Source organism: Poromitra crassiceps, assembly GCF_964638095.1.
Source record: "Poromitra crassiceps genome assembly, chromosome: 4".
Classification (NCBI taxonomy): Eukaryota; Metazoa; Chordata; class Actinopteri; order Beryciformes; family Melamphaidae; genus Poromitra; species Poromitra crassiceps.
In genome coordinates this window covers 22,717,843-22,734,286 of record NC_139626.1, presented here as the reverse complement: position 1 = coordinate 22,734,286, position 16,444 = coordinate 22,717,843, and the positions used below count along the sequence as shown (strand labels likewise).

At 46.5% G+C, this 16,444-nt stretch overlaps 1 protein-coding gene across 6 annotated transcripts in view; it reads left to right on the top strand.

The window, feature by feature from the left end:
- Positions 1-630: 630 nt before the first annotated feature.
- Positions 631-16,444, top strand: part of nrxn1a (neurexin 1a) — a gene marked incomplete at both ends in the record, with an annotated part of 86,449 nt that continues 70,635 nt past the window's right edge. For 5 of the 6 annotated variants that reach the window (XM_083635119.1, XM_083635118.1, XM_083635117.1 and 2 more), the window contains one exon: positions 631-1,363. In XM_083635119.1, coding sequence (XP_083491245.1) covers positions 631-1,363 — 733 coding nt within the window. The remainder of the gene's footprint in view (positions 1,364-16,444) is intronic. The other variant, XM_083635121.1, reaches the window with a different exon arrangement.

The following is a 16,444-nucleotide window of genomic DNA, read 5'->3' as shown; positions in this document are numbered from 1 at the left end:
ACACACACACACAGACACAATTGCCCACACACACTTTAAGTCTTGCCCTACTAAGACAGGGAGGAGGGGGAGAAAATTCTGCTATGACGGTGTCATTTCTCTCCATTACCTTGCGTGTGTGTGTGTGAGCCACACACACACTCACACTGCCTGCATGGAGGATAAGGCCCTATCTAGGGCACAAAGATGGAGCTCACATCCTATTCGTCACATATCTAACACTCACACACACACATGCCCACATAGAAACACACCTGTAATATCACACCCCAGATATGAAGAATGAAATGAGTGACTGAATGGACATTAGAATAACACATCTCAGAGAAGGCAAGAAGACCAGACGGTCCCCGGGCCAGGGCAGGAGGAGATGCCCCAAGAGCACTAAGAGGAGCAAGGGAGCTGCTGTGTTACCGCTCCTCCTCCCCCCCCCCCCCCCCCTCCACAGCTGTCTCTTCACCCTGTGACGACCACTACCAAGGGCCCAGGAAGACAGCAGGCTGCCCCTGAGACACCTAGAGTGTGCCACGGAGTGCCCTACAGTTATCACCATGAGGCTAGAGGGTACTCCCCAGCTCTAGCCCCTATCTCCTCCCGTGTGTGTGTGTGAGTGCGAGTGCGAGTGCGTGTATGAGTGTGATGGCGGTGTGCGTGTGGGCGGCGGCCCCCCTGCTCTTCCTGGGGCTGTGCCTGTGCAGTGTGGGGGGCCAGGCCCAGGGGGAGGTCTTGGAGTTTGGGGGTGTGTCCGGCCAATGGGGGCGGTTCCCCGTGTGGAACGCCTGCTGCGAGAGCGTGCTGAGCTTCAGCCTGCGGACTCACAGCCAGGAGGGCCTGCTGCTCTACCTGGACGATGAGGGCTTCTGTGACTTCCTGGAGCTGCTGCTCCTCCACGGCCACCTCCGGCTGCGCTTCTCCATCTTCTGCGCCGAGCCGGCTGAGCTTGCGTCGGGCGTGGCGGTGAGCGACGGCCACTGGCACGCCGTGCGTGTCAGACGGGACTGGAGGAACACCTCGTTAGAGGTGGACGGGCGGCTGGAAGGCTGGGCGGAGGTGAAGAGCAAGAGGAGAGACATGACGGTGTTCAGCCACACCTTCATGGGCGGGGTGTCGCCGGAGCTGCACTCCTCGCCCCTGCGCCTCACCTCCCCCTCGGTACGGGAACATCCTCCGTTCCGCGGCTGGATCACGGCAGTGGGTGTCAACGGCTCACTAGTGAGGCTGGACAGCTCAGAGGGCGTGACGGTCACGGCTGGCTGCGGGCCGGACCACCAGTGCCAGAACGGAGGGGTGTGCAGCGTGGTCAACGACCAGGCCGTCTGCGACTGCTCTGACACCGGCTACCAAGGCAACGACTGCAGCGAAGGTAAGGCCCAGAGCCATGCTGCTGACCCTCATCACACACCGCCTCATCCTTCAGACACACACATTCACCTGCATACACTAACACAGTCACACACACACACACACACACACACACACACACACACACACACAAACACACACACACACACACACACACGTCTCCAATTTAATACTTCCAATTCTTCAGTGTAGACATTTACTTCTCATTCACCCCCCTCACTGGACTGGCAGCCTTCACAAACAGTGCGAGGCATGCATACTTAATATGTTTAATATTGATTCCTATGGCTGCCGATGGCTCTGAGTATGTATCTGTAGGGCTCAGCGCTAAGCCCCCTCCCAAGAAGTGCAGTTAGTTTACTGGTGTTGGAACTGAACTGCTCCTATGAGCTCCATTCAGACTGGGAAGCTGGAGATTTGAGACAAATTCCTGAATCTCGCTGAGAGCCTTGCATGGCTAGTGGCGTAAGCCATGCTGGGCTGTATTGGTGTGCATGGGAGTATAGAGTAGTATAGATCCATTATGAATGGGGTTGTTGGCTCCCGTTGAGAGACTTTCATTGGGAATAGGCTGAGAGGTTGGAAATCAGTGGTTGTTGAATGGCTGACACCTGGCTGCCTGTGTTAATGGATTTGCATTGATTCTAGATGGCCTTCATCGGTGCCATACATTACATAGGCTGCTGAATTGAATTGTGCACAACCAATCTGTTTCCTCCCTTTTATTCAAACAACTTGCAGCCTGTTAAGATTACGTTTTCATGACTGTGTGTGCATGTGTGTGTGTGTGTGTGTGTGCATGTGTGCATGCATGTGTGTGTGTGTGTGTGTGTGTGTGTGTGTGTGTGTGCGTGTCTGTCGGTGTCCTGTATTATAAAACTGTAAATACAGGATTCTTGCGCAACTCTGGAAAGTCTGGAAGAGTATTAAAAATTAATTGGATCATTTCGAGGTCTTGAATAGTTTGGGAATTTGAAAAATGTCTGGAAAACCATGAAAAATGTTGTGGATCAAGTCCGATACACATATAATTATAGATTTTATGTTGTTGTAGACCAACTTTGAGTCCACTGTTTTTGCTGATGTGAAGAATAATGTTCAGATAGACTGGGATGCACTTATTATCCAGCCACTGACAGCATGCATTATATAGGCCTACCCACCAAAATCAAATGCAGTCAAGAACATAGGGTCTGCCTGGAAAAATATGGAGTTTTAAAATGGAAACCGTGTAGGAACCCTGCCAATCATCTCACATAAGAGCAGTTTATAGTACAGTGATTTATGATCGCCCGACGAGCATCGCTGAACATCAATTATTATTGTCCAATGGACATCGATGATAGACTATTATGTCCAATGAACATCGACATCGACGATGGAATATGATCATGGTAGGTCACAACCATCATAAATCGCTGTACTATAAATTGCCCAATATTCTGATATTTGTGGTTGTGATGAACAATCTTCATCTGACTCAACGGAAGCCGGCTGCAGCAGGTATAAGCTCTGGCTGCAGCAGGTATAAGCTCTGGCTGCAGCAGGTATAAGCTCTGGCTGCAGCAGGTATAAGCTCTGGCTGCAGCAGGTATAAGCTCTGGCTGCAGCAGGTATAAGCTCTGGCTGCAGCAGGTATAAGCTCTGCCATTGGCTCCGACCATTTCAGTTGGAGTGGAAGGGGAATCCCTTTCCGCTCCCTGCGTGTCCTCTCTCAAATGTCTCCGCCGCTGTGAAACAACAACGCTAGCTAGCAAGCTACAGTAGCAATGTACACGCTGAAAATTGCTTATTTTTTATCTATGGAAAAATTGCAAGTTTAGACGAGTAAGTGGAGCCAGACTCTCTCCTGCGCTGGTACAGAGTGAAACGAAGTGTGGAGATCTTGCAAGCGAGACTATCTACAGTAGAGATGTGCGGATGAGCTTTTATGCCATCCTAATCCGCGTGTATGCATAAACAATCCGCCTGCCATCCAACCGAGCAAATTATTTCCTGCTAATTATAAATCCACGCCCGCTGTGCACCCGCAATTTCACATCGCTATATTGCCTTTTAAATCAAAGCAGCGAGTATCACATTGGGGAGACGTACTTACTGTTTCTGCTGCCGTCCGTGCGAATCCTTACAGTCCAGGGGCCGGTTGCACCAACTGGTCTTAACTATGCCTGGTCGTAACTCCTAGGTCGGTCTTAGTTAAGACCATGGACTTACGCCTGTTGCACCAACACGGCTTATGTCTGGTCTTAACTATGCTGGTCGTAGCAATGCGCGTCCATGTGAATTGCCAGGGAATGCACCCTGATTGGATGATGTTGCAAAAAATGTGCCTCGCGACCTGCTTGGAGCACTGTGCCACTACGCTCTCTCAGCCACTACTGTAAAACACCCTCCCTCCTCCCATCCTCCCTCGCTCCGGGGGAAAAATGGCGGCTATTGAGCAGACAGAGTCAGTCTGAATGAAATTGAATGTAACGTTCCCAATTCTATGTATTAACTTCTAAAAAACTAACGGCAACATTTTGGAAGGCGGGTTAGGTTAACTAGTTAGTTATAATCTAACGTCGTGCTTTCAAAGACGGCGAACTGGCGGTGTTACGACGATGACGGTCAAAAAGGTCTCCGCGGAGATCTCTGTTACAGGCAGGCTCTACGCCTCCTCCTGACGAGGCGTAGGAGTTACGCCTGGTCTTAGTGAAAATAAGGCTTAAGTCGTCTTGGTGCAACCGGCGTAGCTGTTAGGTCGTAAAGTTACGACCAACTTAGCTTAAGACCAGTGTAAGACCAGTTGGTGCAACCGGCCCCAGGTACACTTCCATGCTATCGGACTCAGATTACATGTGTCCAGCATAGGGCAGCACTATTTATCGTATTTTCATCGTCATCGCGATATGAAAATACGCGATGAACACATCGCAAAAGTCACGTGTTATCGCAATAAAAAAAACAGAGTTACGTGACAGGAGCAAATGCTCTTTCACATGCAGGCAAAAGCTGCTCTCACCAAAGACACTATAAAGCAAGACACTTCTACTTCGAGTGACTCCCTGTATCTGTGTTTTCGCCGCGTCATTGACAAACAGCCAATCACAAGCTGATGACCAGAAGACCTGGAAGAGTACCATTTGGCGTAGCAAGCATGCGGTAGCATGGAGTTGGGTCTATCTATCTGCTCTCACTCGTCTCTAGCCTAAGCCATCTTTCCACTCCAATCCCCCCACCCTCGTCAGACAGTTTGTGCATGTCTATGGACAGGCTGTGGTCGGCTCGAGGGTTGCATATTATCCACCTCAATGTTAGGAGTCTAGTAAACAAGATAGATGAAATTAGGCTGCTGTTTGCGAGCAACAAGGCTCATATTATTTCGTTCTCTGAAACGTGGCTGGATAGCTCCATTAGCGATTCGGAGATCGAAATTCAAAATTATTGAATTATAAGGAAAGATAGAAACAGGAGAGGGGGTGGGGTGTGCGGGTACATTCGATCGGACATTTGTTTCAATGTAAGGTCGGATCTGGAAAATGCCCATTTAGAGGCGGTTTGGCTGGATATTTTAATGCCTAAAACCAAACCCCTTTTAGTCGGGATTTTATACCGTCCACCGACCCAGTCAGACTTTTATGAGTATCTGGAGGAGTCTTTTTCCAACGCTATTGACCACGGTAAACGCGAAACAATTCTCATTGGAGATTTGAACACAAATATGCTAAAACATGACTCCTCTAGTTTCAAAGCCTTTAAGGCTTTTTAGTCTCCACCAATTAATTTCTCAGTTTACTAGAGTATCCCCCACGTCAAAATCTATTATTGATCTTGTGCTTACTTCTGACAAGTCCAATATTTCCAACAGCGGTGTAATTGAGTATGGCATAAGTGATCATAAGTGCCAATATATATAGTCAAATACTTTAGTCAATAGAAGTGCCAATATATAGGGCACTGTAATGATGGCCATTAGAAAAACGAATGAAAAGCTGCTTAATGAACTCAGTTATGGACACTACTGTAAATGCTTTAATTTCCCCCTGCTTAGTGGTCTGTGTCGTAAGATTTGCTTCAGTTCATTCACAGAGCAAATCTGTATTTTCAATCATTAGCTATCTCAATTACTGTATTGTATTTATTTTTTTCCTTTTTGACTTCAAAGAGGCTTTTCAGCTTTGCCTTAGCTATTGATTTTTCAATGACTCCAATGCATCTGCCAAAACAGTAGAGTGGCCTTGCTGCTGTCCCTCTCCACCCTGACCTCACGCCCCACCCAGCACCACTGTTCCCATCACACCTCCCTATAGCCACCCACCATATCACACCCTACCACTTAGCGGACAGTGGGATGGCCTAGGTTACCATGGAGACAGGACTGATGGGGAGTCATAAGTGTTTCTCCCTCCCCCCTCTCACTGCATTTCCTCTTTCCTCCCTCTCTCCCTCCCTCCATCATCCCTTCATTCCAACCTCCCCTTCCTTTCCTCCCAAGTCCACCGTGACTCTTAGTGTGGATGTATGGTGCTCTTGGAAGGGAATATTATTCGAATGGAGAGGAAGTGGTCCAGGTACTCGAGGTTTGAAAAATATAAAAGGCATATCATTCATTTAGCTAGAATAATTAAAATACACCAACGCATGTTGGCTTGCACCTTCTTCAGGGTGTAGTGACACACAGAAGCAGCAGTAGACTATTTCCGGCTTGGTCAGACGTTCATTCAGACAAAATTGGCCGTGTCTGTGGGTGGGAAGCCAGTGGGTATGGGTCCTGGTCGCTGTACTAACGCCTCCTCTGGTCGGCCTGTTCGGGCGGGAGGGGAACTTGGGTGGAATAGTGTGATCCTCCACGCGCTATGTCCTACCGGTGAAACTCCTCGCTGTCAGGTGAAAAGAAGCAGCTGGCACATGCATAAGTATCAGAGGACGCATGTGCTAGTCTACAACTCTCCTCAGATTGGCAGAGGGGGTGGAGCTATGACCGGGACAACAGGGGGGAATTGGCCAAGTAGGGGGGAAAATCGAGAGAAAAATCACCCCCCTTAAGCTGCGTTCACACCGACCTATTCAAGTTTTTCGCTGGCATCGAATTTACATACAAAGTCAATGCAAACGAGCGATTGAGCGTATATTCGCCCGGGAGAAAAATCGCTGGCCGTCCGAGCGATAGGGAGAAAATACGCTCGTCGCCCGAGATGAAATATCCCAACTCGAGCAAAATTACGCTGGCATCAGTCGCTCGCTGTTCAACGCTGATTGGCTGCCGTGTGAGAGTGAGTCAAGGATCACACTGGCTTGGAACAAACCGCTGGTTTATTGTGTGGCAACAAACCGCATTGACAGCTCATTGACAGGCTGACAGCTGACATGAAGTGAAGTCTGTACTACCGGTATAGAGCTTGCATTAGGAGCATGCTGATAGGCTTAGCTCAGGGGTAGGCAATTATTTTTCATGGGGGGCCACATGAGAAACCCAGATTGTTGCCGGGGGCCGAACAAATATTGTCATGCCGTAACCCATGGATGGGTAACTTTGATGATAGAGAGGGCCACAAAAAATGTCCTCGCTACCAAGTTTTGCTGACGGCCGAACGGCGCCAGCACAAACAATTTGGTGCATTTGAAGCCAGGTTTAGAGGAATAACTCATTTTAAATTAACAGTTGTGATGTCATTATTCAGTCTTAACCACCAATATTTGATCCTTTTCTCACTCACTCCTATGTCACCACCTGCTCTCAGTGCTTGAAATTAACTTTTTTGACCACCTGCCAATATGGCTGCTAGATTTTAAAGTTACCAGCCAATTAGAATTTCCATTAGCTGAAATGTTTTTCTTGAAATAAATCAGAATATGAGTGGGTTAATTTAAGCATAAGTATCAGTAAGTGTCCCGGGATGATCAAAGCTTGTGTTGAGGGTCACACGAACAAAAATGCAGTCTTGAAGCTAAATAAATCCAAAACCAATGAGTTATTTGAGTTGTTTAAATTTCTACTTCAATGTAGCCTTTTAGTCATAAAGATTATTGAAAGATTCCATATTCCAGACTGAAATGTTATAACAGAAGTGGAGTATTGGCCAGAAGAGCCGCAGGAACGAGTCCGGAAATCATCGATGCTAACAGTCCTGGTTCTTCACTGTTTTCGCCTATGGGAGTTTTGAATGGGTTTTTGGTGCGATGCTTCTAATAATCTCTCTGGGCAACGCTGGCTTAATCAAACGCGAACCAGTGTTTAGTAATATCATCTTCACACACGAGGACCACTTTTATGAGTTTTGAAGCTTTTACGTGCCGTTAAAAGGGCGGCTAGCTAGCAAACGGCTAAATGAGACTACACTGTTCAGTCGATGGGGATATATACGTCAATAACGTCACCACTTCAAAGGCCGAACACGGAAATTCTCTTTCCCTCACCTGGTTCAGCCCCTTTCAGCCCGGGGTAATCAGTGCACACATCAACAACAGTCCAGGTTGAGTGCTGACGTGACGTGGAAGCCTATGCGACAGTGTGTAGTTCTGGATTAGCTTAGCTCAAGCTTTTTACTTCTAGGGCTCGCATTTACGCTACAAAACTCATGAAAGTGGTCCTCATGTGTGAAGATTATCCGACTGAACTCTGGTTCGCGTTTGATTAATCTTGCGTTGCCCAGAGACCGTATTTGAAGCATCGCGGCAAAAACCCATTCAAAAATCCCATAGACAGAAACAGTGAAGAACCAGGAAGTCCGGGACTTCCGCATTCTGACTACAAAAATACGTCATCCCTGCGGCTCTCTATTCAGCGGGTATCTTGCATGTTGCGTTCAGGTGCACTGTGTGTAAAAAAAAAAAAAAAAAAAAAAAGTGTTTTCTTTCTTTTCTTTTTTTTCTTTTTGCAATTCCATCGCGGGCCACACAGGTGGCGCCGCCCATGTGTGGCTTAGCTTGTAAACAACTACGGTGGCTCGTAGTGGACAAATATCATGACATTGCGTAACGTTATACCCCCCAGATGTCTGTCAATTCTTGTGCCTGTTGACGAGCGATTTAAACAGAGCGACAGAGCGATTCCAAAGCGACAGAGAGAAAAATAAATATCTCGGTGTGAACACAGCTTAACAGTTGTTATGAAAAGTGAAATTAGATATAGACCAAAACCGTGTTTTGAACCAGTAGCTGTAAACATGTTTAATCCTGTTGTAAAGACGGGCATTTTAACATGATGGGGATTTACTCGCTTTTAGAGCCTAGCCTCAAGTGGCCATTTGAGGAACTACAGTTTTGCCACCTGGTGTAGCCGCTGCAATCAGGCAGCAAGCTCGGGCTTGGACAGATTTTTACACGCCACAACAATAATAACAACAACTACAATGAAAGGGTGGCACACTAACAATAGAAACTAAAGTGATAATGAAACATACATTCACATTCAAACAGTAGACTTGAAAAAGAAAAAAGAAAAAAGCTCTCAACGTGGAGTTCGGGGACCACCAGGTGATCACTATAGTGATGTCACAGAACTGATGTCACAGATCACCGATGATGTCACAGGCAGTAATGAGGTCATAGATCACCGATGACAGCAATTGTGATGTCATCAGCGATGATGCCATCAATGATGACGTCATCAGTGATGTCATTCAAGCAGTTGTGACGCCATCAGAGATGCCCCCATTGAACGATGTGACATCTGTGAATGACGCCACTTGAGTAGTTGCGATGTCATCAGTGATACCGCTATGTCATCAGTGATTGATTTCATCAGCGGTGCCATCAGTGAGTGGAGACAACTAACTAAGGCAAATGGGGTTCCGCGGTCCATACGTGGACCAAACCAACCAATCATCATTGAGCAGAGAGAGGGAGTGGTTAGGCAATATTGTAGATCCTAATAACTGACAATATTGAAAAAGCATACTTCCAAAAATGTCTGATCAATGCAGTGGGTATTCCCAGAACATATGCATTGTTGTGCGTGACGTCTGAGTCTGGCAGTACAGTTAGGACTAGCAACTAGTCTCATCTTAAAACAGGTGTGGCACACACAAGCTCTGTGAATCATCTTCTTAAAGTGTATAAGTTGATGCGCGACGTTCATGGAAGTAGTATTTAAATTGGACCATACTGTTTCCCAATCTGGTTCCCGATGAAACTGTAGAGTTCCCTGTCCCATACCCGCTCAACAATCAAGCAGAGTCCCTCGAGAGCCCCACCCAGGACCAATCCACTTCTCCATAGGGTGCTCTGGCAAAAGTCTATTCCAGGGCAATTATGTCTTCAATGCAGATCTTAGTCTCAAGTAAAGAAAATAAGAGGTCCCCGGTTATCATATTCCTCCCTGCTTTCTTGAAATAAACCGAGTCCAGCTTTGTTAAAACTGTTTATTTAACCATTTAACCATATGAAAGGCTGCCAAACTGATTGAATGTAGTAGTTATTCCATAACAGAGACGTTTGATAAATAAACCTGTTTTGCCCATCATCAGCTCCACTTTTTTCCACACAGCTAGGGAATTGGTTATGATGCTCCCATAGCATGTATATAGTAAGTCTTGGTTCACACCATAGACATCTCTGAAGCAGCGCTTCATAGAAGCTTCGAGCAGGAGCTTTGCCATTCACACCAGAAGCACTCTCTTTTCCTCAGCGCCTCAGCGGCGCTGTCCTCCCCACGCTCACAACTTACATTGAATTCATGCCTGGCAGCTCGGGTGCAGCGTGCTGCATGCTTGAAAAATAGAACAGAAGCTGAAACTATCGCTGCAGCATGCGTGCAGGTAGCTTCAGCGTGGCATGGCGCGCGGCTGGTGTGATCAACCTCGCCTGTTAACAAGGACGCTGAAATGAAACTGCCTTCACGCTGCGTAGCTTCGGCATATGGTGTGTTCAGGCTGTTAGTCTTCTAGTCTATGTGGCTTCGCACGTGCTGCCTCTAGAGTCTATAGCCCGAAAGGGACCTCGGATTCCTGATTTCTTCAAACATGCAATGGTGGAGCTGGGACAGATAAGGCCGCGGAAGTAATACTAAAAGCTGTAGTTCCTCAAATGGCCACTTGAGGCTCGCTCCAAAAGCAAGTCAATCCCCATAGATGCCCATGTTGGGGGGGCGTGATTGCGTAGCTCGCTGATCATGGACCAATAGCAGGTGGAGCTGCAGCTCTGTGGGAAACCCCCGGTCTCACGCCGTCTCACGCAAGCTGTGTGAAAACCAAGATGGCAGCGGCCACTAGAGATGTGCGGATGAGCTTTTATGCCAGCCTAATCCACGTGTATGCATGAACCATCCGCCCACCATAAATCCGACGCAAATTATTTCATACAATTTATAGATCCGCGCCCGCCGTGCACCCGATCGCTGCAGTCCAGGGGCCAGTTGCACCAAGTGGTCTTACGACTGGACTGGTCTTAAGCTAAGTTGGTCGTAACTTTACGACCTAACAGCTACGCCGGTTGCACCAATAGGGCGTAAGCCTTTTTCTCACTAAGACCGGTCGTAACTATTACGCCTGGTCAGGAGGAGGCGTAAGGTGCCTGTGTCTGTAAGAGATCTCCGTGGTAGTATATCAGCGGAGACCTGATGTGATTGAGTCCTCACCGTCCTCATCGTCGTAAAGTCACCTTCGAAGCATGACGTTCGATTATAACGAACTAGTTGTGTGGCTTAGCCTTCCCAAATTTTGAGGGTCGTTTTTTAGAATTTAATACATAGAATTGGGAACGTTACATTCAATTTCATTCAGACTGCCTGGCACTAATCGCCGCCATTTTCCCCCCGGAGCTTCCACAGGAGGACATTGCTACGACCAGCGTAGTTAAGACCAGACGTAAGCCCTGTTGGTGCAACAGGCGTAAATCCACTCTAAAGACTGGTCTTAACTAAGACCGACGTAGGAGTTACGACCAGGCATAGTTAAGACCACTTGGTGCAACTGGCCCCAGGACTCCAAATAAACTTCCATGCTGTATTATGTCCAGTCAGCACTTGTCCTCATGTAGCTTACTAGGCTAATGAACGCTATAGCTTTAAGTTTAGTGTACTGGATTTAGTGGATTGGCCTCATCGTATGGGAACATACGAATGCGTCTTTTTCCAACTCGTCTTCAGCGGAGATTCCAGTGAGGTTCTGGTGACATCATTGACCATATATGGCTCTTGTTCCAGAGGCCATTCGACTGGTGAACAGCCACAGTGCAAGAAATGGTCAGTTTATATAGACTAAGTCTGCACCTTGACCTTTTGATTTGAACCTTTGAACAAGTCTAATATGCACTTGGATTGTATTGACTGAATTTAATTTATATTGATCCGACACCTATATTCCTTTGTGGTGTTGGATACATTGTAATCAGGGATCTTGCTTTATCAGTGTCATGTTGTCTTGTTTCTTGTATTGTTTTTGGATGTGTACAAAGTACAGCTTGTTTGCAGTATTCATGCCTTAAATTGCCCCTAAATTGCGGGACTAATAAAGTTTTTTGAATTGAATTGAATTGAATAGAGAGCCGCAGGGATGACGTATTTTTGTAGGCAGAATGCGGAAGTCCCGAACTTCCTGGTTCTTCACTGTTTCTGTCTATGGGATTTTTGAATGGGTTTTTGCCGCAATGCTTCAAATACGGTCTCTGGGCAACGCAAGATTAATCAAACGCGAACCAGAGTTCCGTCGGATAATCTTCACACATGAGGACCACTTTCATGAGTTTTGTAGCGTAAATGCGAGCCCTAGAAGTAAAATGCTCGAGCTAAGCTAATCCAGAACTACACACTGTCGCATAGGCTTTCACGTCACGTCAGCACTCAACCTGGACTGTTGTTGATGTGTGCACTGATTACCCCGGGCTGAACGGGGCTGAACCAGGTGAGGGAAAGAGAATTTCCGTGTTCGCCCTTTGAAGTGGTGACGTTATTGACGTATATCCCCATCGACTCAATAGTGTAGTCTCATTTAGCCATTTGCTAGCTAGCCGTCCTTTTAACGGCACGTAAAAGCTTCAAAACTCGTAAAAGTGGTCCTCGTGTGTGAAGATGATATTACTAAACACTGGTTCGCGTTTGATTAAGCCAGCGTTGCTCAGAGAGATTATTAGAAGCATCGTGCCAAAAACCCATTCAAAACTCCCATAGGCGAAAACTGTGAAGAACCAGGGCTGTTAGCATCGATGATTTCCGGACTCGTTACTGCGGCTCTCTATTGTTTACCACTGCTTTGGGTCCTTCGGGGGTCCTGCTATCCAACAATAGACGGCTAACAATCTGCCTGACGAAAAATTAAGCTTCAAATACGTTCATAGACTAGAGAACGTAATTAATATAAATTTTCCTCACTAATGATACATAATTTCACCCCCCCCCCCCAACCCATCCGCTATTAATCAGAATGTTTATTTTTATGATCCACCCCGGATATCTGCGGTCAGTGAGGTTATAACTGCGGCCGGCGCATCACTAGTGGCCACACTTCCAAAAACCAATGCGTGACGTCACGGTGACTCCACCCATATTTTTTCAGGCTGCAATATGTTTATATGTGGGGTGTCTATAAGTGGAGGAAGTCACAGGTGAGGATATGATCCGCTCCCTGCAGACACCCAGTGATGTGCTGATGGGAATAAATGTGATTCAGGCCAGTTTGATCCAGTCTGCTGCTGGGTGGGAGTATAGGGCACAGTGAGAAAGGACCTCAGCGCGCGCATGCACACGCACGCACGCGTGCACGCACGCACACACACACACACACACACACACACACACACACACACACACACACACACACACACACACACACACACACACACACACACACACACACACACACACACACACACACAAACACACACACACACACACAGACACACAGACTCACACACTCACACAAATGCAGATGAGAGCACCCAGATAGTACATCCTGCTAAAGAGACACAGTGTACACAGTTGAGTGGATAATCAGATGCAACAACTCAGGCAAGAAGGGGAGACTAAGGCATGCATACATGTACACACACACACACACACACACACACACACACACACACACACACACACACACACACACACACACACACACACACACACACACACACACACACACACACACACACAGAGAGCGGGCTCCAGCACCACCATTAGCACTGCAGGTCTACAGGCTAAAAGGGGAGGCGATGACATTTTACATAAGGCCTCTCACTGGGTGCATTACCTGCGTTTGGATTGGATGTTTGTTTCATGGCAAGAGGCTACTTATCTCCTTTAAGGAGCTCCACTGTATTCCTACAGTTGGACCTTATTTGTAGTGTTACTGCTGACAACAAATGCTACAACCATTTTTTATCCCCATGCCACTAGTAGTAGTAGTAGTAGTAGTAGGGATGGGCAACGAATTTCGAAATTTCGAATAATCGTCTTTATTATCAAGATCGACTTTTATCATTGAATGTTGAAAATCTTTTTATTTTATTTATTATTTATAATTGTTACTTTTACCGGCACCTGTCTCTTTAAGAGTGACCCATTTGTCCATGTGACGTTGCCGTAGGAGCTGCGCACCAGAGCTGCGCACTGGAGCTCTGTGCTCAGCTGACTGTAGCAGCACCCAGTAGCTCTAGAAACGCTAGAAATGTAGTAGAAATGGTCTTAAACTGTCTATATTACAGCAACACTCAGCCACAAGGAAAAGGTTTCAGGCTTGTTACTGCATGAAGTAAAGCTGATATTCTGTCTACTGTTCCCTGGGCCATCTCGGCACTACACTAATGCTAACGTTAGCGTAGGCTAACGTAGGCTCAGAGGCCCATACCACGGAGGATGAACAGATCCAGGATCTGTCCCATTGATCTGGTTCAATTTAATAATAGATTAAGATAATTAGATAGTAGTATAGATTAGATAATAGATAAAAAAAAGCTGCTGAACTGAATCGACACGGTGCGGGCATAGATTTCATTGATAAAAATAGCCTATTCTGTGATCACATATTGGCAGCAGAGTGGCATATTTCATACAAGGATTATGCTGGAAAAAATATGAAGATTTCAATTCATACAGGCCAAAAGCAACACAGTTGGGCCCCTATCTTCCGACAGACGCTATCCCCTAATAGCGCTTGCGAACCTGTTTGCGCGTGCCTTAAATCACGGAAGATAGCAGTCCGCCTTGCGCCATCCGCCAGGTGTTATGGCGAGTTTTGCACCCCCGCACCGGCAGCATCCCCACATCACAGGAGCATATTGTAATGATTTATACAGAAATGTAACTGTTTAAAAGTGATATAATTGTCTGGTAGATGTGACCTCCTTGATTTCTAAGTTAAAACAGCCCCGAAATATGTTGGGGATGCAATTCTCGGCCGGGATGCGGAAAGGTTCACGGCATGTGTCGCAGACGCAAATTAGAGCCGTGCCAAAATCATCTGCGCCCCAAAATGCCTGCGCAAACGGGATTTGGGTGGTCTTAACTACCAGAATTATTCACAGGCGTGGCCAGGCAATGCTGGGAATTACGTCAATCAAAACCAATCAGATTCCCGTCTCGCAATGACTGTTTGCGCGAGGCATGCAATATGCTGTAATTCTCTCCATGCGTAATTGAGTGTACTCACTCGTGCGAGGACAGAGAGAGCTTATTGACAGATCGTCTGTGTGGACCCTCCGGCTTATGAAGGTAAATAGCCTACTATGTCCATTGTCCAACAAGTTTTCTCAATTAATTTCCCTCTTTGCGATGTGATAAAAGTTTCTCAGTGAGTTATAGTTGATTGCCTCACTGAATTATCTGCTAATACCCAATTTTAGCAACATAATTTGATGTATTGGCATGGCAAGGCTGTGCATAATGACATATCCAAAAGGAATTCCACTTTCCACTGCGTTGCGCTGCACAGAGATTACGGCTGCGCTCCCAGTGCAGAGAGGTATTTGTGCGTAAGAGGTCCTTTTAAAAGCTCTTTTAAAAGCGCAAAGTAATTGCACGCTGCTGACGATAGGGTAATGCCATCTATCCCACATTTTAGCGCTGAAACGTCTGCTTTGGCATGGGGCAGCCAATGCCCAGTACAATTATCACAGGCATGCGCTTGTGTCCGCCCCAATTTGCATTGCGCACAGCGTTAAACGAGCGCAAACGCTAAATTAGCGCTTTTGGGAAGATAGAGCCCTTGCACTTTGCAGATGCAAAATGCAGGAGTAGCCTAGATATGAATTAGCCTACATCCCGGCTATCCCATTAAATTGCTTAGATGTAGTAGGGTATTCTGGCTTGTATGACCATGTCCAACCCAACGTCAGCTCCGTTGCGGACACGGCACCTTGGTGCGCTTTGGAGACGTTTATGTAACCTTTTTATGCCGGTGATTTAGTGATATTTCTCCACGCAATCTGCAATCGGCTCAGTCAAACATAACTACTTGGGAACAATTAAAAAGGAATAAATATAAAAATATTCCAAAGTGGTAAGTAGGTTTAATTTAATTATGTACAGTACAAGTGCGAGGCTTAAGTACTCGATTAATTAAACAGAAGCTGTTAATGTTTTTTTTATTTTGTGAATTTCATTTGAATGCAATGTATTTTTCATATGGGGATCCTACATGAATGGCTGTTTCCAGAGAGCTGATTGGTCAGAAGGTGGGTCTTTCGTGGGTTTTGATCTTATCCTCTCAACTTAACCAGGTTAGCCGTGCAGCATAAGTTGCCATGGAAATCTATCTCAGTAAGAAGTGAACTAGCATTGTAGCACGGCAAACCCAGGGTTAAACTAGCGTTGTAGCACGGCAAACCCAGGGTTAAACTAGCGTTGTAGCACGGCAAACCCAGGGTTAAACTAGCGTTGTAGCACGGCAAACCCAGGGTTAAACTAGCGTTGTAGCACGGCAAACCCAGGGTTAAACTAGCGTTGTAGCACGGCAAACCCAGGGTTAAACTAGCGTTGTAGCATGGCAAACCCAGGGTTAAACTAGCGTTGTAGCACGGCAAACCCAGGGTTAAACCTAAAGTTACCTCGCTAAGCCACTAATCAGCCTCGTCTGGCTGCCTAACAATAATAGAGTGCCAAAGTCACCACCTCTCACTCTCCATGGGATTTCATCTGACATTCATTGTTCAATGGACCTTGCATAAAATGCTT